Raw genomic sequence first — 24,058 nt, 5'->3', positions numbered from 1 at the left:
GTGTGGAGTCCTGTAGCGTATTAGTTAGAGCACTTACCCTTAAAGCGAGAGGACCTGGGTTTGATTCCTGGTTGGGGCAAAACCTGAGGAAAGTTTACTTACTCCAAACACCTCAGTTTACTTAGTAGTAAGTAGGAAAATGGTTATTGGGTTGATTGGTGGATTGCTCTCCAAGGGTAATATTCTCTCAAAAAAAATTTGGTCACTCAATCCACAAATGTTTGTGGGACACTGCTGTGTGCAATTGGCTACCGTATTTTGCCCATAAAACACAGTCAATCTACTTTACAATATATTGTGTGAAGTCTTAGAGACGTCTCAATGATGTGATAAGGCGCTATATCAAATGCCAGGATTATTATTATTATTTCTGGAGAAAGCAAATGAAGAAATATCTGTGCATATCATCAAATTATGATATCATTGCTGATCTGTTCACAGGGGAAAAAGAAACAGCAACATTAGATTTAGAGATCAGTTACTTTTCAACATTTATTTTGAGCAGCATCATTTATTTTCACTTTCAAGTGTTTTTTTTTATTCTTTAAAAAAAACTTATTTTAAAAAAAGCACCAGCTTGGATGTGAGCCGACAGTGCAGCTGGCTTTACAGAGCTGTCACTGCCCCAATTCCAAGACCGAGACTGCCTTGTCGTCCGTGCATTTGAAAGGGTCGTCATGATGTGTTGCAGCGTCTCTCTCCATCAATGTATGGAGTGCTCGGCTGCAGAGGCGAGGTGGGCAGAATAGCGAGGCAGAGATAGGGAACCAGAAGCTACCAGTCTGCTCCCATTACCACTACATCAGGCACACAGCAGCAGTCGCTGGAGTAAAAACTCAACTCCCTGGAGCCCCTTGTTCTCCTTCAATTGGAAAAAAGTATTCATGTGGGCAAGGAAGAGTAAAAAAAAGCACAACTTTGATAACATCCACTTTCACTGACAAATTTGAATCTCCTTTAAGTCACGGAGGAGAAGTGGGCAGGGGTGGGGGGTGAAGTGGATTAAACAACGTCAGAATGCATCCACCTCAGCACGAACATGAATCCAACAAAATCCTTCCTTGCAGCCATCAATCAATCAATCTAGTCTGTACCGCGCTGCAGTCCCACCGGTCATAAATTGTGTGCTAACCCCTTGTGGGAATGGAAGTCCCTTGCATGAGAGATGGAAGACATGTTTTTGGAGGTAGGATCCAGAGACTCAGGAGTGCCAATGGACTGAATTGTAAAGGCCTAAATAAGAATTCAATGGGGAATTTCATATTTTGCTGCTGTTATAAAATTAGAGCAAGCTAAATTACAAGGTAGACCTAATGTTTTTTGGAATAGAGTCTTTCACTCTATGTTCACATCTCAGTGTAGCAATAAAGGCTTGCTGGATGCATTTAAGCACGGATCAACATTGTAGCTCTGTCATTAACCAGTCCCGCTGTCTGCTTTGCATCTCATGCACTTCTCAGCTCAGAACAGAAAAGGGTCAGATTCCCTTACCTCTCTCTCGCTTTCTCCTCCTTCCCACATGCAAACTCCAGAGTGAACTGAGAGATATGATCAACAAATGGTGAAAATGTGAAGTAAAAAAGTGTTGGACAAGCACAGAGGCTCTGATGGGGACATTTGAAGGAGAGAACATTAAGAGTTCTGCCGAAAGGTCACAAGTGAAATTTTCACCCACCTTTCCCTCTTAGATGCCGATCGACCTGCAGTGCTCCGTCTGTGTTTTATAAGAGTAAAATCACAAAGGATGTTCACTGGCTCATTGAGTGTGGGATTTTATTTGGTACTGCTGGCGTGCCTTTGCTTGCCGTCTGCCAATATTTCAAGCTTCGCATCTCAACAAAGTTAAGGAGTCCGTGCGGGAAATGGGGGCAAGTTTGTTGCTTCTCAGAAAAAAACGGCGATTTCCAAAAATTGGGGTCAGTAGTGGGGGGGTGGTGGTGGTGAGGGGGGGAGGAGTCCTGCAACAAAACCCCATGCAAACAATGTGCTGTGACAAAGAAACCAACATCATTCATTCCCAAACCATCTGTCTAAAACAGCAATGTCACAGGCAAGTGTCGCTCTTTCAATTAAAAAAAAACTCTTAAAACCATTTCTGTGGAAGTGAAGTGATCTGGGTACACACTCTGAGCCATATCTTCGCTGCTAAACAGGGCTGAGGAGTTTACCAGAGAGCTCGCTCACCCTCAGGCACGCACCAACAGAAGTGTATACAGGATCCACTTGACTGGTCAACAGCAGCAGATTTCAACCAATTGAGGGTGGGGGAATGGGGGGGGGGTCCCATTTTTTTTTCTTTTTCCAGTGCAGGCTTGTAATACCAGTTTACAGTTTGCTCAGTCTCTCTCTGGTGGCCTTTCACTCTGTGGGGAAGCGTCACCCAAGAATCTGCAGGACGAAGATTAACTGAAGGACTGATCGTAGCGACCTTTAATCATCTTGGTTAATAATGGTCCAACCTGACCGAGAAGGAAAATAATGTTATTCAATAATAATAACAATCTGTACATTTGATCACCTTATCACGCCATTGAGACGTCTCAAAGCGCTTCACAGGACACACTGTAAAGTGTAGTGACTGTGTGTTTTGTTGGCAAAACCTGACAGCCAATTGCACGCAGCAGCGTCCCACAAACAGTTGTGGATTGAGTGACCACACATTTTTGGGGGTGAGGGAGGAATCATTACCCCCAGAAAACAATTCGCGAATCGACTAACAACCGGGTTCCTACTTTCTGCTAGGTAAACAGAGGCATGTGGAAATAAAGAAACTTGCCTACGGTTTCGCCCTGCCTGGGAATGGAGTCCGGGTCCTCTCGCTTGCAAGGCGAGTGCGCTAACCACTACGCTACAGGACTCCACATAAAGCTCCTCATGGCCCTTCGCATTGTCTGAAGTATTCAGACCACCATTCAAGAGCTGATATTTCCAGCACGCAGAGGAATAAACAAAGATGAACTCCCCTTTCCTGCTGACAGTGGAAGAACCACATGACAATGACCACTTAAGACTGTACCTTTCCTGATCTCCTGCGTTACACGGTGAGAGTTAGAGTTAATCTTTACACAAAGATTACCTCGTGTGGCTCTCCAAGAGCCTCCCCCAGCATTTTTTCTATATTCCTCATAATGGCGACCTTCTGATGGGCTTTCAGTGGGTACTCAATCCTTTTTGGGGTTGGTGCACCCTTAAAACAAGCATAAACGTTAACATATGCACTTAAGCAAGCTAGACATACTTAAGGGAGAGGGGAATAAAAGGCTATGGGAGGGAGTAAGGAGTGGGAAGAGACTCTTGTGCAGCATAAATGCCGTCACGGACTATTTAGGCCGAGGGCCTGTTTCTGTGCCGCACAATCTATGGAAAGGGAAATGGTTTTCCCTTGGTTTAAGATCTACTCCACAGTGAAGTACTGTGCCCTACAGGCCTTTAAAAGTTTTTTTAAAAAGTTTGCATGGTGTGCAAGTGTGCAAGAAACACAAAGCACGGAACACACATCAATGCCACATGCCGTCACTTGTTCAAAATTTCTATTGCTGCTACCCCTACCTCTATCCTATCTTCCCCAACCCCCCCCACCCCAATCTCCACCAAGGTAGGTACAGCCTCTGCCCAGAGTGACACTGATTCAAACAATCATGAAGGTCCCAGTTGTGAAGCCTGCATGCTGCAGAGCCCAACTAGTACTTTTGGGATTAAAAAGGGAAAATTTAATCAGGATTTCCACATCTCTCCACATCTAACCACGTTGACAGCCAGTTGGGTGTGTGCGTGTGTGGGGACAGCATCGTGTTTGTTGACAAGCCTCTCAGCCTACAGTTACCCTGCATAGCTTGATGGTATCTGGGCACGCAAGTGAAGAATAGACACTTAGGAGAGGGACTGGAGAGTAAGGCACCCAAATGGAACTATAGCAAGTCAGCGCTTTCCAAATACACTGCATGCACTCAATAAACAAGACTTCTTTTTCCTGTTCAAATAGTAGGATGCTAAAAAGCTGGCTGGCTTCCCAATGCACCTACCTTGTACCAGAAGTTGACAGTAATAGTGACTCCTCCATTTAGCAGCGACTCAATGTGATGCCACCTGTAATTCAATGAACCAATCACTACAGAGGAGCTGAAACATATACCAAAAGTCCCCAATTTTTTTTAAACACTAACTCACAATAATAACATCGTTGATAATAGAGTTCACGCACAACACGCACAGTTACTGCCCTTTATAGTATATCCTGTGAAGCGCTTTGGGATATCTTCCTGATATGAAGGGCGCAAAACCAAATACAAGGGTTATTACAGATCATACTAAGCTCCTAATAACTCATCACTCCAAGGTAAAACGGCTCAATGACAAGTTATGTGGAGTGGCCAGTTAAGTAGGTAGGTAAGTCGATAGGTAGGTAAGTCGATAGGTCGGTTGGTCGGTCAGTAGGTAGGAAGCAAGGTGGTGTGCGTGCATGTATGTATGAATAAATAAATCAATAAATAAATGCAGCCGGGATATTGATAGGGTGATGAATTAAGTGTTAATGACAAGTTAAGCCAGGGTTGGGTTATGAGTTTACGGTATAATTATAATGCCAAAACTTTTTAAAGCACTTCACAGGTAATAGCTAGTAAAGTGTAATGATTACTTGTATGCATATACAGCAGCCAATGTCCCACAAACAATTATGAAGTGAATGACCAACTTATTTGAAAGACAGTTGGCCAGGACGCAGAGAAATTATGCCTTGGGATCAACAGTTTCATTGATTTTTAATGTTCATGTCCAATTTATAAACGCAGGCCAGATACGTTAAGCTTCTTTTATAGGAAACAGACCTTATAGAATTATACACGATGCTAAATGGGATTGAGAGAGTATGATATTTACAGTCTATTCTGTGAAGTGCTTTGAGACGTCGAGAAGACGTGAAAAGCGCTATATCAAATTGCAAGGATTATTATTATTATTTTTTATTATTATTTGCAGAATGATATTTGCAGATTCACCCAAGCAGCGGGACAAGAGGGCACAGCTTTAGGCGTGAAGGGCAATTTCAGGACATTTCATAATGGAAAGTTATTTCTTTACATAGAGGGTGATCAACTGCATTCTGAAATTTAATCCCTCCCATCGCACCAGCATGCTGTAATAGTTTTGAAGGTCTCATATCAAGTTTCACTTACCAGTACATAGGAATGTACAGAACCTCACCAGGACCAACCACTGCTTCATATCCTGCTAAATTTCTGAAATTTGGAAACCTTTCATAATCTGGGTTTTCAAAATCCACCTGGAAAGCAGCAGAAAGGAATGAATGCATGTAAATTGCTCGCGCTCTCACCCATGGGAACGGGTCTCTGAATCTCTCTGAACAGGGTTCTGCCACCGAAGGCCCAACAACCCAGAGTCAAGCAGGGAAGGCAAATGCAAACAGGGATTCTAGGAGTGCAACTGTGCAAAGTAAATCAGTTCAAAAGGCTTTAAAACATTTTAATACTTAGGAATGTAGGAAGAGGAGTAGGACATTTAGCCCCTCAAGCCTGTTCTGCCATTCTATTAGATCGTGACTGATCTGTACCTCAACTTCTGCCTTTGCGCTATATCCCTAGATACCCTGGCCTAACAAAAATCTATGCATCTCAGTCTTGAAAATGTGAATGGATCCACCATCCGCAGCCTTTTGGGGGGAGAAAGAGTTCTGGATTTCCACGACTCTTTGGGTGAAAAAGTGCTTCCTGATTTAACTCTTATATGGCCTAGCTCTGATTTTCAGATTATGCCCCCTTATTCTGGAGGGGAAACCCTATCATGATTGGAAACTAGCAAAAAAAATAGAAAAATAGTATTTGACTCAAAGAGCTTTACAGGGATGCTGGAGCAACGTGGGAAATGTAGTAGTAGGGGCAGGTGACCCAATGCAGGTGGAACGGGATTAATTTTATTGAAAGACATCTCACCTGGCTCTGTCTGTCACAAGGGTGATGGACTGGGTAGGGATATAGGCAATCAAACTGATCAGGCGGGAAGAGAATGCAACGTTTGTAACCTTTGATTTGTGCAAAGAAGTTCTGCTGTTCGTCATAGTGCGCTGGTGTCACATTCCCTGCAAGAGGGAAAGAAAAACAAAGCAATAATGCAGCCATTTAGACAGAATGAACAAAGTGACTGCAACAAAGGATGGCACCTCCGACAATGCAACAAACCCCCAGCGCTGCACTGGAGTGTCACCTTAGATGATGTGATTCCAAGCCCTGACGTGGGGCTTGAACCCACAACCTTCTGATTCAGAGGCAAGAGTGATGAGCTAGGCTGACACACTGCCATACCCTTTTAAAGGAATTCAAGATTTGTTATAACAGTGACTGAACTGGGTGTGGTGGGGTGAGGGGAAAGAATAGAGTGGCCCAGCTTAATCCACATCACAGAGCAATGTGGCTGTGCCATCCTGAGTCATGTGTTGTAGCATTTCCCATCGGTTTTCAAATTGGTCTCCAGTGATTCTGTAACCCTGGCAAAAGCATTGTAGGCTGCTTGCTTATCAGCCTTGGTCTATTTTCCTGTGGGAAGACAACTTGCAGCTAAACTATGTCATTACCAACTCATGGGAAACTACAAAAGTCACTCTTATCAATGGCTCATCTTATTGAAAGTTGATTAGTTTTGCAAATTGCAACAAATTTTGCATTGGGTCAAAGAAGCCGCCCTTTAGAAAAAAGGGCTTGCGTGGAGATTTTGTAAGGGAGATTTTGTAAGGGAGTTGCGGTGCAGTTGCACTTTGTACAACAGATGGGCATCTAGATTCTGAGTTACTCAATTTAACCTACTTTCCAGTAAGTCACGTAGCAAAATGCCAGACAGAGATGACTGGAGGGATGCCAACTCCAAGTTCACACCATCCCAGGAACTGCCCGACCTCTTCCACAATCACAAAAGCCTACCAAACTCCCCCCCACCCCGCAACCTGTCTCTACCAACCTGAATCAGCGGTGCTGTCAAAATGTGCACATCTATAGGGTGGTGTGTTAAGTAAATATCAAAAGGTCCCTAATTTCAATGCATGCATCACATAGTATATATATCCTCACATGGAAATCTCCATGTCTGGAATGGGATATGCACCCTCTGCCTGGAGGAACGCCCTCTGCTTAGCTAATTCTGGGCAATATTAGTTGCAAGAGCCAAGGTTTGGGGACTCAAGTTCAGGTTGGTGCTGGAGTCCAACCAAGTCAAATCATACATCTTGCCAATAAGAGCACTGTCTGGCAAGCTGCCTGCTGCTTGACCAGCTAGGATCACCCTACCAGTTATGGCTTTGGCTTGCAGGGTTAACAGGCACTGAGCCAGAAAAATCCCTTCTCTCAGGGAGCATGAAAGAAGAGATCTCTCACCTTCCATTCCTATGAGTAGCAAGTTGGATGTGAGCTGCCCCCAGTTCCATTTCGTCTGCTGCTTGTTAATCCAATTCCAATTAAACCCCAGGAAATCCACTACAATCTTTTTTTCTACCGTGTCGTTCAGCGTCTGTTGCAAATAATACCTGCAATGAGAAGGGGTTAAATAGCTGTCATCAACCTCGTCAAGAACAGGGGAGTAAATCGAGAATATGGTACAACAATATATGGAATAACAGACATTTGGGAATTATTAGATTACATAATTCCCACCTGCGTACTTTCTCTGCATTTTAAGAGAAAGTTATCTGACCTTTGTAGGTAACCTGGTACCAGAGGAATCCAGGTTAGTATAGTAGCAAGCCAACAGCCACACAGGGAGGATGAAAGCTTCCTGGTTGGAGGAGGCAGTAATTTTGAGCTCAAATTGCATGTACGAGTTTGTGGAGAATGTGGAGCAAGTCTGAAGCAGTAGATTATCAAATGGAAACAACAAAAAGTATTGTAGTGACAGTGCAGAAACGAGTTGCTTGTTGTGGGTTGCTACACAAGAGCAACTGTTTGTATTGAGCATCAGTGATTGTGCACAAAGGGATTATGCAGTTGCTTATGTTTTGCGTCAGTGACAGTACAGGAAGTTTTCGCTCGGCTGGCTCCGGCCTCCTGTTCATCCCTTGTCCCCTCCGCTCTACCATCGGTGGCCGTGCCTTCATCCACTACGCCCCGAAACTTTGGAACTCTCTCCTTCAATCTCTCCGCCTTACCTCCTCCCTCCCCACGTTCAAATCCCGCCTAAAGACCTTACTTTTTGATTGTGCTTTCGGTCACCTGCCCCCTCCTTCTCCCCTGGCTCATTGTTAGCCTCTGCCACTGTCAAGCGCTCTGGGACGCTACCCCGCACGAAGGGTGCTATATAAATGCAAGTAGTTATTGTTGTCGTTTGTAGTGTATCAGTGACTTAAGAGCACTTTACCACACGAGCAGTGTAGTGTGAGCACAAGTCTCATGAGTTTTCTTTTTATGGTTTCAGGGGTTGAATTGTTTGGCTGTTGCAAGATAATGATTTTAGCGAAAAACGTCATCAGCATCAGTGACCTACCAATTTCAGTTGTGTGCACTAATTTGTCTCTTGTTTCCTTGTTAAATACTTATTAACTCAACAGCTTTTGTTTTGGAAGCATATTGGAGCTTGGAGCAACAGACGAGCACAATTCTTCAATGGATAGTTTTTTTTAAAAAAACAAGAGGATTTTAGCTATTTTTGAGGGGTATCAAATACTTCAAAAACAGCCTCTATCCTCCTTGGGTGGGTGGGGAGGTAAGCAGGGTCTCCTTGGAGCTGAACTGGCTCCAAGTTGACATGCCTGGCAATGAAATGTCGGAATCGAGCCCTTTGTAGTGGTCTCGGTTGTCCGGTTCCTGAGCCAGGCAGGTCCGCAGTATTCCACAGCCCAGCCAGCCTGACTTAGCGGCAGGACCTGGGTGGGCAGACCAGACACTGGGGGCAGGGGGTCATCCCACCCAGCTCTTGTTAACCCTAGTAAGCCAAAGCCCTAACAGGTAGAGTGGTCCGAGCTGGACAAGCATCAGGAAAGCTATATCAATGGCAAGCTATGGAGTTTTAGCTGGTTAGACTCCAGCAGTTACCCCAACGCACACTCTGGGGTCCGAATTCCTTTGCTCTTGCCAACCTGCACCTAATACTTTTCGGAATTAGGTACGCAGGATGCATCCATACAGGGAGAGAGTGCGCATTCCATTCCAACAATCTATCTCTGGGATTTCCATGTGTAGGTGGGATCCATGGAAATTTCAGCTTGGTTTGGAAACTCTTAAGCATGGTGATAGGTTTCCGCATGTGTCAGACATCCAGCTGACTACCCCCCCACCACCCCAAAAAAAAACAGCCCACCAGCAACAGGACAATACCCCACAATAGAAGCAGTCTGTGTTTATAGTCTAGGTCAGTCACACAGAAAGAGTGTTGGTTGGGAACCTTATAGAGGCAGACTAAACACAGCTAGTTAGATCACATTGAAAGGCTTAGTTTGACTCAACCTATTGTTTAAAACCAGCAATAGTTAGCAGCAGCAGCACAGGATAAAGTACAGAGCAAAACCCTCTCTGCACTGCCTCCATTAATGTCCCTCAGCCTCAGATGAATACCTATCGAATGCAGTTATTGAGGAAGAATGACTAACAATTTGCAACCCTACTCAGAGCTTCACTTGCACCATTCCAGCACCATTGAAGAATAAGAGGAACTGCAAGATAAATAACTGTGTCTCGGTGGACCATACATTAAGTACCAGAATGTAACCTGTCTCTTTCCTTGCCACCGAACACGTCTGCAAAGTGATTTGATGAAATGCAGTTGAATACAGGTGAAGTTTAAGTCCACGGTAATCAGAAGAAGCACTGCATCTGTAGAGAATGCTGACTTCATCATTCATCACCCACACATGGGGAATGCTCAAATTTTCCAGGTGGGGTCTGTCCAGTTTGGAGAGTTATACTATCAGCCATAAAGACTGCTCACGTGGTTTTGGGGGAATACAATTGCCTTGGCACCATTGTCAGGCTATTGAGTAGAAACAAAGCCGACAAGATAGTGTTTGCGTGTGCCTGCTATTTTCTCTCAGCCTTCATCCCCTCCATCTCGCTGCCCTCAAAATGCCCCCGTCCTCGTCAACATCCACCACCATCAGGTCATTCTCTACTTTGTTCATACTCCACTTCCAAATTTGGTCTGCTGCTTATTCCTTACTTCCTCAATCCCGCTATGTCATGGCAACATCTCTCCCCAAGTGCCTTGAAAACTTTACTAAAAATGCATCCCCTTGACTGTGCTCAGGAGCAAACTGCCCCTCCTCAAGGAACCCCATTATAAAATAATAATAATTCTTGCATTTGATATAGCACCCTATTACGTCTTTAAAGACGTCTCAAAGCACTTCACAAAATACACTGTACAGTGAATTGACTGTATATTGTCATTGTAAAGTGCTTTATGATATTCATGCTATGTGAAACGCACTATATAAGTGCAAGATGTCATTGCATATTACTGTGGTCATTGCTCTTATCCTCTTTTTTCTTGGCTCTCCCATGCTCCGTGCTTTCATGCTTTCTCCTCCTCTCTGCATCCTCATGATTTGTAATCAAAATCATTGCATTTCTTTCTTTACAACTCATTCTTTCCTGGAATCTCTAGACCTTACCTCTTTACAATCTACAATCTTCTACAATCTACAGGTTTGCAATATCAAAGCTTGTCAGCACCTTCCCAAACCTCGATATCTTTTTTGCGGCTACTCTATTGAACCATTATAACTGCACTAAGGACCTTGGCCCTTCACCTAGTTCCTTTGTGAAACATACACCAACTTTGTGGCAAACAGAATGCTTTCTGCTACTGTAACTTAGAAGGGAGTGAAAGGGTGCAACCTCATGGATGGCAGACATTGCTTTCCTGGAAGATTACACAGATAAGCTTGCTACGTTAATAGCTCAGTGTGAAAATACATTGTCGTGAGGCACTGAGCACAGCAGAAATCAAGAGCCCAGGTTCAATCTCTTGAATTAGTTGATTTAAAATGGAGTGGCAGGAGAGCTCTACCATTTACCTCAGTGCCCCTGGATTTGAGAAAGTGAAACAAACAGTAAGGCAGAAACAAGATCTGTGATGCTGTCACAGCACCCACCCAAATACTAAATAGTCCTTATACGTCTCTACAGGCTTTCAGTGGGAACAAATTAACCACACGCAAGACGTTCTTCATTCGTTCTTCATTTACCTGTCATCACCTCCCACTTCTTCTATCTTATGAAGCTTTTCCACAAACTCGCTGAATTTCATCTCTTCCCGCCTAGACTTTGGCTTGAAGTTCTTAAAGTTAACCATTTTCTTTTCATCGTAGTACAAGAACTTATGTGTTTTGGCGATGTAAACAGAGAAGTCCCCAGTTCCAATGTTTTCCTGCAAGTAGTCCAAGTCCCATTTCAGAGCTGGGTATACGAGATTGGTGTCCGTCAACACCACAGGTTCCTGAAAAAAAAGGAACAAGATGAAAATTAATGTTGATTTCATCCTTCTGCGTAATGTGTGTTTATTAACCCTTGGCATACAAGTTTTGAAGAAGAGTAAGCAGTCCATGGAGAAAGAGCGCATCAAGCCCAGTTCCTATATAAGTTATCCTATCCTTAACCCAACCCTTGCTCATTCCATAAGAAATAGGAGCAGGAGGGGACAAGGCGGATTGATTGAGGGAGTGTTCCAGAGTTTCGGGGCATAGTGGCTGAAAGCGCCAGCTCCGATAGTGGGGTGGAGGGTGCAAGGGACGAGCAGGAGGCCGGTAGAGCGGAGTCGCTGGGTGGTGGATTGGGGAATGAGGAGGTCAGAGAGGTAGGGAGGTGCCAGAGAGTGAAGGGATTTGAACACGAGTATGGGGATCATGAAGTCGATCCTTTCGGTGATGGGGAGCCAGTGGAGCCTGGGCCAGAACTGGTGAGATGCGAGTACGGAATTGGTCCAAGTAAGTACGTGGGAGGCAAAGTTCTGAATGAGCTGTATCTTTTGAATAGTGGAGCTGAGGAGACCGGCGAGGAGTGCGTTGGAGTAATCCTGACGGGAGGTGACATGAGGGTTTTGGCTGCATTTTGGGGTAAGATACGGTCGGACTGTTCTGATGAAGGGTCGTGGACCGAAACGTTGACTCACTTTCCTTTCTCCATAGATGCTGCCTGACCTGCTGAGTGTTCCCAGCGACCTCTGTTTTTTGGTTTCAGATTTCCAGCATCTGCAGAATTTTGCATTTGTTTATCTGTCTGTGTGTCTGTCTCTTTCTGTATCTCTCTCTCTCTCTCTGTCTCTCTTCCTTTCTCTCTGTCTCTCTTTCTGTGTGTGTATGTGTGTGTGTGTGGGTAGGGTGTCTGGGGGGCATGAACTCACAAACCTCAGTGGCAAGAAGAGTGTGACGAACTGAGCAAAACAAGAGACATCCACAACATCAGAAAGTGAAGGAAGGAGGGGAGTGGGGGGGTGGAGAGAAATTAACTCATGCTGCTGGAAAAGTGGGGAGAAACGCAATGATTCAACAAAACCAGCGAACAGGTACCGATTAATGTTCCGACAGCTCCTCACTCCCTGGACTGGAGGCGTTTGCGAAACGTGCGTGGGGAGAGGGGTGGAGTGTGTGTGTGGGGGGGGGGAGAGGGGTGGAGTGTGTGTGTGGGGAGAGGGGTGGAGTGTGTGTGTGGGGAGAGGAGTGGAGTGTGTGGGGGGAGAGGGGTGGAGTGTGTGTGTGGGGAGAGGAGTGGAGTGTGTGTGTGGGGGGGAGAGTGGTGGAGTGTGTGTGTGTGTGTGGGGGGGAGGGAGGGGTGGAGTGTGTGTGTGTGTGGAGGGGGGGGGAAGAGAGGGGTGGAGTGTGTGTGTGTGGGGGAGAGTGGTGGAGTGTGTGTGTGTGTGTGGGGGGGGGGGGGGGAGAGGGGTGGAGTGTGTGTGTGTGTGGGGGGGGGGGGGGGGAGAGGGGTGGAGTGTGTGTGGGGGGGGGGGGAGAGGGGTGGAGTGTGTGTGTGGGGGGAAGAGAGGGGTGGAGTGTGTGTGTGTGGGGGAGAGGGGTGGAGTGTGTGTGTGTGTGGGGGGGTGGGGGGAGTGGAGTGTGTGTGTGTGTGTGGGGGGGGTGGAGTGTGTGTGTGTGTGGGGGGGGGAGAGGGGTGGAGTGTGTGTGTTGGGAGAGGAGTGGAGTGTGTGTGGGGGGGGGGGAGAAGGGTGGAGTGTGTGTGTGGGGGGGGGGAGAGGGGTGGAGTGTGTGTGTGTGTGGGGGGGGGGGGAGAGGGGTGGAGTGTGTCTGTGTGTGGAGGGGGGGGAAGAGAGGGTGGAGTGTGTGTGTGTGGGGGAGAGTGGTGGAGTGTGTGTGTGTGTGTGGGGGGGGGGAGGGTTATGTGGAGTGTGTGTGTGTGGGGGGGGGAGAGGGGTGGAGTGTGTGTGTGTGTGGGGGGGGAGAGGGGTGGAGTGTGTGTGTGTGGGGGGGGAGAGGGGTGGAGTGTGTGTGTGTGGGGGGGAGAGGGGTGGAGTGTGTGTGTGTGGGGGGGGGAAGAGGGGTGGAGTGTGTGTGTGTGGGGGGGGGAGAGGGGTGGAGTGTGTGTGTGTGTGGGGGGGGGGGAGAGGGGTGGAGTGTGTGTGTGTGTGTGGGGGGCGGGGGGGGGGGGGGGGGGGAGAGGGGTGGAGTGTGTGTGTGTGTGGGGGGGGGGGGAGAGGGGTGGAGTGTGTGTGTGTGTATGGGGGGGGGGGGGAGAGGGGTGGAGTGTGTGTGTGTGTGTGGGGGGGGTGGAGTGTGTGTGTGTGTGGGGGGGGTGGAGTGTGTGTGTGTGTAGAGGGGGTGTGGAGTGTGTGTGTGGTGTGGGGGGGGTGTGGAGTGTGTGTGTGTGTGGGGGGGGGGGGGAGTGTGTGTGTGTGTGGGGGGGGTGGAGTGTGTGTGTGGGGGGGGGATTGGAGTGTGTGTGTGTGTGTGGGGGGGGTGGAGTGTGTGTGTGTGTGGGGGGGGTGTGGAGTGTGTGTGTGTGGGGGGGGGGAGTGTGTGTGTGTGTGTGGGGGGGTGGAGTGTGTCTGTGTGTGGGGGGGGTGTGGAGTGTGTGTGTGTGTGTGGGGGGGGGGGGGGGTGTGTGGGGGGGGAGTGTGTGGGGGGGAGTGTGTGTGTGTGTGTGTGTGTGTGTGGGGGGGGGTGGAGTGTGTGGGGGGGAGTGTGTGTGTGTGTGTGTGTGGGGGGGATGGGGTGGAGGGGTGTGTGCATGGGGGGGAGTGTGTATGTGTGTGTGTGTGTGGGGGGGGGTGGTGTGTGTATGTGTGTGTGTGTGTGGGGGGGGGTGGGTGGAGTGTGTGTGGGGGGGTGGGGGGGTGTGTGGGGGGGGTGTGGAGTGTGTGGGGGGGAGTGTGTGTGTGTGTGTGTGTGTGTGGGGGTGGGGGGGTGGAGTGTGTGGGGGGAGTGTGTGTGTGTGTGTGTGTGTGGTGGGGGGGGGGGTGGAGTGTGTGGGGGGGGAGTGTGTATGTGTGTGTGTGTGTGGGGGGGGGGGGGGGTGGGGGGGGGTGTGTGTGTGTGTGTGTGTGTGGGGGGGTGGGTGGTGCAATGCAATACAATGCGTCTTACTCTCTCCGAACTGGGAACGAACGCGAAAAAAAAAAAGCCGCTGAAACAAAACATTAACATTACTCTCTCTCTCACTCTCTTATCATTCGCAGCAGCAACTGCGCCCACAGGAGCTCTGCACCGCTCTGCGCTGCACCGCTCGGGGCGCTCCGGGGGGGGTCGGGGGTGGGGGGGGGGGTTTCCACGTGAAATCTGGCTCCCAAGGATCCGCTCGGGCAATCCCGCCTGAATTGCGGGAGGGGGTGTAGTGGGGGGGTTGGGGTGGGGGGGTGTGTGGTGGGGGGGTGTGTGGTGGGGTGTGTGGTGGGGGGGTTGGGGTGGTGGGGGGTGTGGTGGGGGGGTTGGGGTGGGGGGGGTGTGGTGGGGGGGGTTGGGGTGGGGGGGGTGTGGTGGGGGGGGTTGGGGTGGGGGGGTTGGGGTGGGGGGCGTGTAGTGGTGGGGGGGGTTGGGGTGGTGGGGGGGGGGGGGGGGGGGGTGGTGGGGGGGTTGGGGTGGGGGGGGGGGGGGTGGGTGGTGGGGGGGGGGGGGGGTTGGTGGGGGGGGGTTGGGGTGGGGGGGTGTAGGGGGGGGTTGGGTGGTGGGGGTTGGGGAGGGGGGGGGTGGGGGGGGAAATGCACCGCACGGTGGCGGTGCGAGTCCCGGAATCAGATGAAGGAAGCACCCGATCTCGCCTACGTGACTCGGGTAACGTAGACCCGGACACGGGGGGGGGGAGGGAGTGTGGGGGGAGAGGGGTGGAGTGTGTGTGTGGGGGGGGGGGGGGGGGAGGCGGCTCTCGTTCACTAAGCACTACCACCGAACGAGGAGGAGGGGATCCAACACCACAGCAGCACGTTCAGTATCAACAGGACACCCTCCACTCACTCCCCCTTCCCCCTCCCCCCTCCACTCACTCCCCCCCCCCCTCCCCCCCCCTCCCCTCCCCCCCCCATCCCCTCCCCCCCTCCCCCCTCAAAAGAAAAGTACTGAGAGAGCCAAAATGCAGCTCTGTCCAACGTGTGATCCTCAGCACTCAGAGAGACGAGAGCATTGCAACAGCTTAATCGTCAATATGACCCCAGTGCACAGCAAAATCCACCGCCCCCCCCACCCCCACACACCCCCCCCCCCACCCCCCCCACCCACACACACACACTTGGCTCAGTACTTTCCACCCTTTACCTCTAAGGTCCCGCGTTCAAGATCCTCACGCTCGCCTGGTTCATGCCGAGCATCTCCCTACCTCTCCAAACTATTCATCGCTCAGGCCTCCCGCACCTTCCTAGACCCCCCACCCCACCCCCCCCCCCAGGCCTTCCACACCAACCCTCAACCCCTCCACTCCATCATTGGAGGCTGTGCCTTCAGACAATCCACTCCAAACCTGTCACTCCCTTCCTCAATCCCTCTGCAATCAACCCCTCTTTGCCTGTCATCGTATCCGCCCACGGTCACCGGACAGGCAAAGAGGCGAAGCACTCCAACTCCTACTCCTACAGTACTCCTGGACACTACCCTGCAGGAAGGGGGCTACATAGATGCAAGTTGTTCAATAATAATAATCATAATCATAATCCTTGCATTTGATATAGCGCTTTTCACGTCGGGAGGACGTCCCAAAGCGCTTCACAGAACACACTGTAAAGTGAATTGACTGTATATTTGTGGGCGAACGCGGCAGCCAATTGCGCACAGCAATGTCCCACAAACAGTCGGAGATTGAAAATGACCAATTTATTATTGTTTTTGTTTTGGAGGGATTATTATTAGGCTCTGTGTGGAGTAAGGAAACTTGCCCAAGGTTTCGCCCTGTGCCTGGAATTGAACTCAGGTCTCTCACTTGCAAAGCAAGTGCTCTAACCACTGAGCTACAGGACTCCAAGCATCCTTGTCGCGACTGAGCTCACAGTCCAAGTTGACACTCCAAGGCTGTATTGTCGGTGGTGATGTCCTTTGGATGAGACTTTACACCAAGACCCCACCTCCCTGTTCAGGTGGACGTTAAAGGTCCCATGGCGCTACTCAAAAAAAGGGAGTTTCTCCCAGTGTCCTGACTTGACAGTCCACCAGATTAAAAAAATGGTAATTTCATGGCTGTTTGTGGGGCACTGCTGATCGCAAATTGGCTGCCTATAAATACACAGACACTACACTATATTAGAAAAAACGTCCCTGTGAAACACTGAGATGTTTGAACGTGATAAGAGGCTACACCAAATCCAAGGATTAATATAACTATTCTCAATATCACCCTTAGCCTGGCAGAGATAAATAATGCAGCAAAGGCAAGAGCTTATTAGCGTTTCCCAGTACAGAGAGAAGTGCAGCACTGTAAAAGGTTTAAACATCAGTTTTACATCAATATTATCATGAGCCCAGAGCAATGGAAAAGCATCAATGTCCAGAGAGAGATGGCGAATGAAACCTTGCCAAAAATCTCAAATCAATGTTACCCTGACCCAAAGTAGGAGATTCACAGTATGCCAAAGGTCGAACATTAACACTGACCTAACTCCTGGAGAGAAAAAGAATATGATCTAATTGGAAAGCTACTGCTAATGGATATAGTTAATATAGTACTGTTTTGAAGTACACATTTAACACCCCAAAGGGAATGGCCTTCGTCAACAAAGAAAATGCTTCACAGACTCAGCAATCTGAAGCAATCTGAATCACAAAGCCATTCATTCCTCTTCCTGGCTTATTGCAGTCAAGAGTAAAATATTAGTATTCATTTCCTCCTCTCCACCTACCCCAACCCTGAAAAAACTTGCATTCTAATAGCTGCCTTATCACGTTAAACCATTGCCAAGAAGTTTATATGTAATGACTTATGTCTAGTGATTGTTAGTGTAGGTAAATATGATCAGTTGTCGCACAGCAGGTTCCACATACAGCCACATTCAGGTGAATGAATTATGAACTGGTTATGAATAGTGTCAACGGGCTTTAACATCCACTGAAACAAGCAGAATGGACATCAGTTTATCTCACCAGCAAGCGCTCCGCCCACTGCTGTGTATGTATATTAAATATATTTATATATTGCATCAAATGCATGTACATATAAATGCTATATATATCATACGTATATACATATATAAATCACATGCAAGGATTATTATTATTACTTCAATGCAGACCAGTTTAATATAATAAAATCCTTGCATTTGATGGTTGCCATGGTTCGAACAGTGAGCCTCGGGTGTCGTCCTGAGGTGTGAACCCACAACGTCAAAGCCAGAGGCAGGACTGACTTGTAGCTGGTTTTGACATCTTTGTCACAGTTTGGTTCAGTCTCCCAGTTAATACTTTTATTGTACTTTGATGCGTGTTTACACCATTGTCAATTCTGTACAAAACCAAAACACCGAGGAAGAAAACGTAGTCTGCTCTTGATCAGTTTTGTTTTAAAAACACAGACCTCTCAACGCAAACACATTTCAGCAACTCCAGGGTTCATAGCCTAATACGTCTGTCTAATCCAATTGAAATTAGGCAACACACAAGGTGCAATGTTGTTAATAATTCACACAGCTTGGAACCTGAAGTTATACTACATCATGCTAGATTCCCATGAAAACTAAAGTTAAACTTGGGAAAACTCAGTGGCCCTTTGTACCTTTTAAATGGGCTAGGGATATTTTCAGTTTCTAAAATGATGGCCAGACACAATAAAACTCCCATAAATCGAATCAGTCAGGACTATTACATTTAACATAACTTACACAAATTATGAGATGCAGGCAAACTTGCATAAATTGTATAAAATCCAATTTAATCAATAATCTCACTGTGCATGCTTAGTTAATGCAGCCGGCCAGTGCAAGTGAAAAACTTAATTTTCTACGATTCAAATCAAGTGCACGTGCAGCGACAGGTAGGACTTTGTTTCCCTTGCTTGTTTCAAATAGTACAATGCGTATGGGTACTTCAGTGCAGCCAGAAAGTGAGCATGCGTCGACGGGTCAGAAATTAATTTCTCCACAGTTCAGTACAACTGGCAAGTACAATCAGGGTGTTACGAGTTAGGAAATAATTTGCTTTATAAATACGACTAGTGCAAGAAATCTAAGTTTGTTTTGGTAGAAAACTGAATGGGACTCAGGTGCATGTACGATTTAGGATTTATAAAGATAGGACTTATGTGAGTTTTACTGCATCAACACAAGCTAGATTTATATTCGAGCGAAACATCAAAACTCCATGGGTATGTGTGAAAAGTAGTAATCACAGAACCCACGTATTGAACGTGGGATAAAATTGATTCATATCCTTTATCCAACTATTTTTTAAATTCCATTGTTGCACCTCATGTAAACACTTTATGTAGAAAAAATGGTGGCAAGAAACATTTTTAACACTGGTTTTATTCCCGTTAACCCAACAAAACCTTCACTCCTAAAGAGACATCTTAAATCATACTGGAATATAGTTTCAGTAACATAAAAAGTTATACAAAACAATACTGATTGCATTGTATTGGATGTATGCTCTGTTGTGGTTTCTGTAGCGGCAAATATGGTACATTGGGTAAGCACACTGGCCTTTCATCTCCAGGAGCTGTATTTTAATCGATTAGACAGGTGTCCTCTCTATCAACAAAGCTGCTTGGTAAAATGCGCACTGCCGGTCCCAGCCAAGCTCTGTGTCATCCCATAGCACTTTACACTCTATAGGTTGGTATTTTTATCCACAAGGAGGTGTGAAAAATGGAAATGTCCCATTAAACAATAGGGGATTTTCATAGTATTGGGGCTAAAACTCAATGTAAAGCTTGGGGAAAGTTCCAACTTCTGGTAATCTTGACCTAAACATTGCCACTTTACGGTGGCATTGGTGTCCAAAATGGAAACTGATTAATTTCCTAGCATTGGCACCACTGGTCTCAATCAGCACTATTACAGCACCATCAAAAAGCTGGGAATAAATCAATCTCACTCTCTGCACTGTCCACTTTGGATTCCAACATGTTTTGAGGCAGTTGGTGGTGACTGGCAATAAAGATGAACACACGTATGACAACAATTTCTACTCAAATAGCACGGTCAACATCTCAAAGTATTGTAGATTCAGCATCATTAATGACGCTAACAGAAAAGTTATGAGCCCCATTCTGACCTAGAAATGTACAGTTTCTAAGGAAGGGAACATTCTTGCAGCAAACAGCTGCGTCGAAGCAATCCACAGCCTGCACGCTTTATGCATTCGATAACTGTAAATACACTGCACACATTTCATAGAAAATCAAACGACTGGGTTGGAAAAGGTCATGAGGCTGTAAAACTTAAGTGGTTTGTGCAGTTAGAGGTACTATAGTGATCCAGCCAGTAAATCATTCTGCCCCTGTGGTTATCCTATACAGCTGTAAGTTTACGTCACTTCTTCACCTTGATAGACCTGCTGTTCTAAGTGTTCGTGGCCTCTCTATAGCTATGGGGTGTTGGCAAAAAAATTAGATTCACCGCTGTCCTATCACCTTCCCTTGCTCACCAGCAAACGAAAGCAATGGGATTGTATTCAGAGACGGGATTATGGAAAAATCCATAGAGCACATGGAAAGGCTGTGTTAAAACTACAGAAATTATTGTTTCAAATTAAAACAACAACTTGCATAATAATAATAATAATCCTTGCATTTGATATAGCGCTTTTCACGTCGGGAGGACGTCCCAAAGCGCTTCACAGAACACACTGTAAAGTGAATTGACTGTATATTTGTGGGCAAACGCGGCAGTCAATTGCGCACAGCAATGTCCCACAAACAGTCGTAGATTGAAAATGACCAATTTATTATTGTTTTTGGTTTTGGAGGGATTATTATTAGGCTCTGTGTGGAGTAAGGAAACTTGCCCAAGGTTTCGCCCTGTGCCTGGAATTGAACTCAGGTCTCTCGCTTGCAAAGCGAGTGCTCTAACCACTGAGCTACAGGACTCCATGTTCTGTTGCATAATTCTGTTGCTTTGCAGAAGTTCTTATCGACCATTTGGCTCACGTCTCTATAAACAGGAGCTCAACTCATTGGACACAAACACAGATTTTTTCTCCCACTATTTTCTGGGAAGTGTCATGAGAAAGAAGCAGCTTTGGACTGTAGTCTTTCCAAAAAGGTTAGCTGCAATGCCAATGCATACACTGCCCATGTAAAAAAGCTGAGCAGCACAAGGTGCTGGGGAGTTAGTCACTCTACCCGTGCTCTGAAGCTCTTTTGAAGAGGAAAAGGTATTAACAGAAACAGTAGCAACTTATAATGCAAACCCTTAGCTCCATCACTTTGCGTGCCAGGAATTGAAAGTGACTGACACGGGAACACCATACCTTGTTCCCTGCTGGAACACTGCAGACTTCTATATATATATCAGGGATTGCACTGAACGGCCGAGATTTGCCTAAAGTTTGGTCAGTGACTTGCATGTTTATCGAATCTACCTCAAGACGAAACTGAATACGTTCAACTGATGCCAGGATACAAGAACACATGCCAAGAATTGTTCAATCATTTAACCCTCTGGCATAAAGTAAGCCTGAAAAGTATTATGCACCATTATTTACATACCTCCCCGTTCATTTCTGGCTCAGTCAGCCAGAGTCATGTCGAGGATTTCAGTTGTCCTGCTGGAAATGCGATGACTTGGTTGCTAGGTATTTACAATATATACAGAAAAATACCACATGTTGCGACAAACTGTGAAGCAGTTACTGAATCCCTCAAGTGGTTTATATTGTAAACGAGAAAGCAGATGTGTCTTTCTCCGATACACCAGTCTAAAAGTAAACATCGCAATATGATCATGAGGCCTATTTTTGTCTAATATCAAGCGTGTGGAATCAGTTCTGTGCCTGCTGTTATACGCAGCATACGCAGCACGTTAAAATGCATTGTCAGCCAGTAACTGTGAAAGGAACAGGGATTTTAAGACAAGATTCAGCATTTCTCACTCTCATTTTCTTTTGAGACTAAAGATAAGCCTGAATTCTCCCTTCACCTGCTGTTTGTGACCCACTGGACTGAATTCTATCTGCAGTAGGAGCTCTGAACTGCAGGTTAAAAGTATCAATAATACCACCAATAACAACTTGCATTATATCACTCCCTTCATCTGGGATAGTGTTTCGGAGCACTTAACAGTGAGCATAAGCACTGTCAAACAGGAAGATCTTCAGGCATGATTTGAAGATGGGGAAGGAGGGGACAAGGCGGAGGAGTTGAAGGAGAGAATTACAAAGTTTCAGAGCGTAATGGCTGAATGCACGGCCACCGATGGTGGAGAAGAGGGGACAAGGGACAAACAGGAGGTTAGAACCAGCTCTGTGGAGGCGATGGGTGATGGAGTGGGGAGTAAGCAGTTCACAGAGATGTCAGGCTAAGAAGGAATTTGTTGACGAGTGTGAGATCTTGGAAGTTGATCCATTCTGTGATAGGAAGCCAGTGAAGCCGGGCGAGGACTGGTGTGATGTGGTATGGAGTTTAGAGCATGTCAGTATATGAGCAGCGGAAGTTTTGCTTGTCTAATGCAAATTGCCTGCCCAAGTGCTCTATGAGATGATCAACAAGGTCACTGGATAGAAATAGAAGAGGAACTTTCCATCTCAGAGGCAGGAGAGAGCCACAGAAATTATTCAGCTCTGTCCAATTAACTCAGAACCTCTTTCTTGTAAATCATAACCCGTGGTATTAGGGTGGGAGGCTCAACCCTGACCAAATCCCCAAAAGGATCAGCTTTAGTAACACAGCAACTACCCATAGAAGCAGCATCAGCAGCCATAGCGAAACAACTCATCACTGATTGCATTGCAACCAATCTATCTCTCACTGAAGAGGAAACGGCAAGAATAATAATTCTTGCATATAATGCCTTTAAAGTCAGGAGGACATCTCAAAACGAGTCACAGGATTTATTGCAAGGTGGAGTGTCTGTCTATTTTGTAGGTGAACACAGCAGCCAATTTACTCACAACAACGTCACACAAACAACCCATAGAGTGAATGACTAATTTTATCTGCGGGGATTGTTGGCCAAGACACCAAGATATAGTGCCTTATCGCATCCACCTGATATATAAATGAAATACTAGTATACTAGTATGGAAGAAAGAATAGTTAAGCACAGTTTCTCCAGGTAGAGCTGGTAATGAGCATAAGGTAATAAGACAAGAGCTCTCAATGGCAAGCTATGCGGTTTTAGATAGTTATCGACTTCAGCAATACGCCAAAGCACACTCTGGGGTCTCCGAGCCTTGGTTCTTGCCAATCTGCACTTAAAACTTTCCTGAATTACACATGCAGGATGCATCCCTCCAGGGAGAGAGGGCACATTGAATTCCAACAATCTATCTCTGGAACTTCCTTGCGAGGTGGGACGCATGGAATTCTCATTTTGGTTTGGAATACTCTTAAGCGCGGTGATGGCTTTCCGCATGTATCAGGCACCGGGCTGACCAAAAAAAAAAGGTATCAGCTCTGGGGCAGCAAGACTTTGCCTTCTCACACCCAATGCCCATACACGTATCACTGTTTCAGTCATTCTTCACCTCAAGACTCCAGGTTGAACAAAAGAAAATCTCTGCTGCACGTAACCCGGGCTGCACAGCCACAGCACAGCGTACACACAGGGCTCCCCGCGTTCCTCCCGCACAACATACCATCAGTTCCACTTCACAGCGTGTTCCGTGAAGCCCTTTGAGACGTTCTCAAAGACACGATAAGGCGCTATATCAAATGCAAGGATTATTATAATTATTATTATTATTATTATCATCATTGTGTGCTGTGTTGTACACCCCAGGTTTCCTGTGTTGTGTTTACACATCCCGAGCTCCCTGTGCTGTGTTGTGCTGTACTTATTCATTCGGTCACTCAATCCATGACTGTTTGTGGGACCAATGCTGTGCGCAATTGGCTACTAAGGAGTATTATTATTATCATCATCATCATTAGTAGTAGTAGTAGTAGTATTACAGCCCGGGCTGAGCTGTGATGGCTGGAGCTCTCTCTCTCTCTCTCTTCTCTCTTTTTTTTTACCTCGTTGTCTATCAGCACCTCAGCCCGCGGGTCGGTGTGGGACATCCTGGGGATGGGCCGTGTGGGGAAGCTGTATTTCCTCAGCTGGGCCTCGCTCCATCCCTGGCTCTCCTCCGCGCTCCGCTCAGCCATGGCTCAGCCGCCGCCGCCGTCGTCGCTGCGATCCCGTCCCCACTGCTCAAAGGAAACAACACTCCTCCCCTCTCTCTCCCCCTCCCTCCCTCCCTCCCTCCGTCCGTCCGTCTGTCTGTCTCTCTGCCTCCGCAGTTCCAGGTCGCGGCCGGTGACGAACTCAACGTTAACGCCGCCTACAGGCGCGGGCGCCGCCGGCAGGTCACAGCCCGGCCGAGGCCGAGGCAGCCCTGCCCGCCACAGCGCCCCCTTCCCTTCCCTCCCCTCCCTCCTCCCCCCGCTCGCCCCCTGCCGGCGGGAAGACGCTGCAGCAAGCCACGCTCCGCGGTGCGCCTGCGCCGTGCCGCCCTCCACTCGGCTGCAGCGCGCTTTGCGCACGCGCGTGACCGCGGCTCTTC

General features: G+C 47.3%; 1 protein-coding gene across 1 annotated transcript; it reads right to left on the bottom strand.

Annotated features, from left to right (window-relative positions):
- Positions 1-337: 337 nt before the first annotated feature.
- hif1an (hypoxia inducible factor 1 subunit alpha inhibitor) lies at positions 338-23,765 on the bottom strand. The gene is made up of 8 exons (XM_007899465.2): positions 23,529-23,765; positions 11,180-11,430; positions 7,380-7,528; positions 5,949-6,094; positions 5,175-5,281; positions 4,023-4,086; positions 3,077-3,187; positions 338-2,459 (listed from the first exon to the last, which is right to left on the bottom strand). The coding sequence occupies exons 1-8, from the start codon at positions 23,658-23,660 to the stop codon at positions 2,403-2,405; spliced, it is 1,017 nt and encodes a 338-aa protein (XP_007897656.1). The 5' UTR covers positions 23,661-23,765; the 3' UTR covers positions 338-2,402.
- Positions 23,766-24,058: the final 293 nt, after the last annotated feature.

This window comes from Callorhinchus milii, unplaced genomic scaffold (assembly GCF_018977255.1).
Source record: "Callorhinchus milii isolate IMCB2004 unplaced genomic scaffold, IMCB_Cmil_1.0 Scaffold7, whole genome shotgun sequence".
Lineage (NCBI taxonomy): Eukaryota > Metazoa > Chordata > Chondrichthyes > Chimaeriformes > Callorhinchidae > Callorhinchus > Callorhinchus milii.
This window is presented reverse-complemented; position numbering and strand designations above follow the sequence as displayed.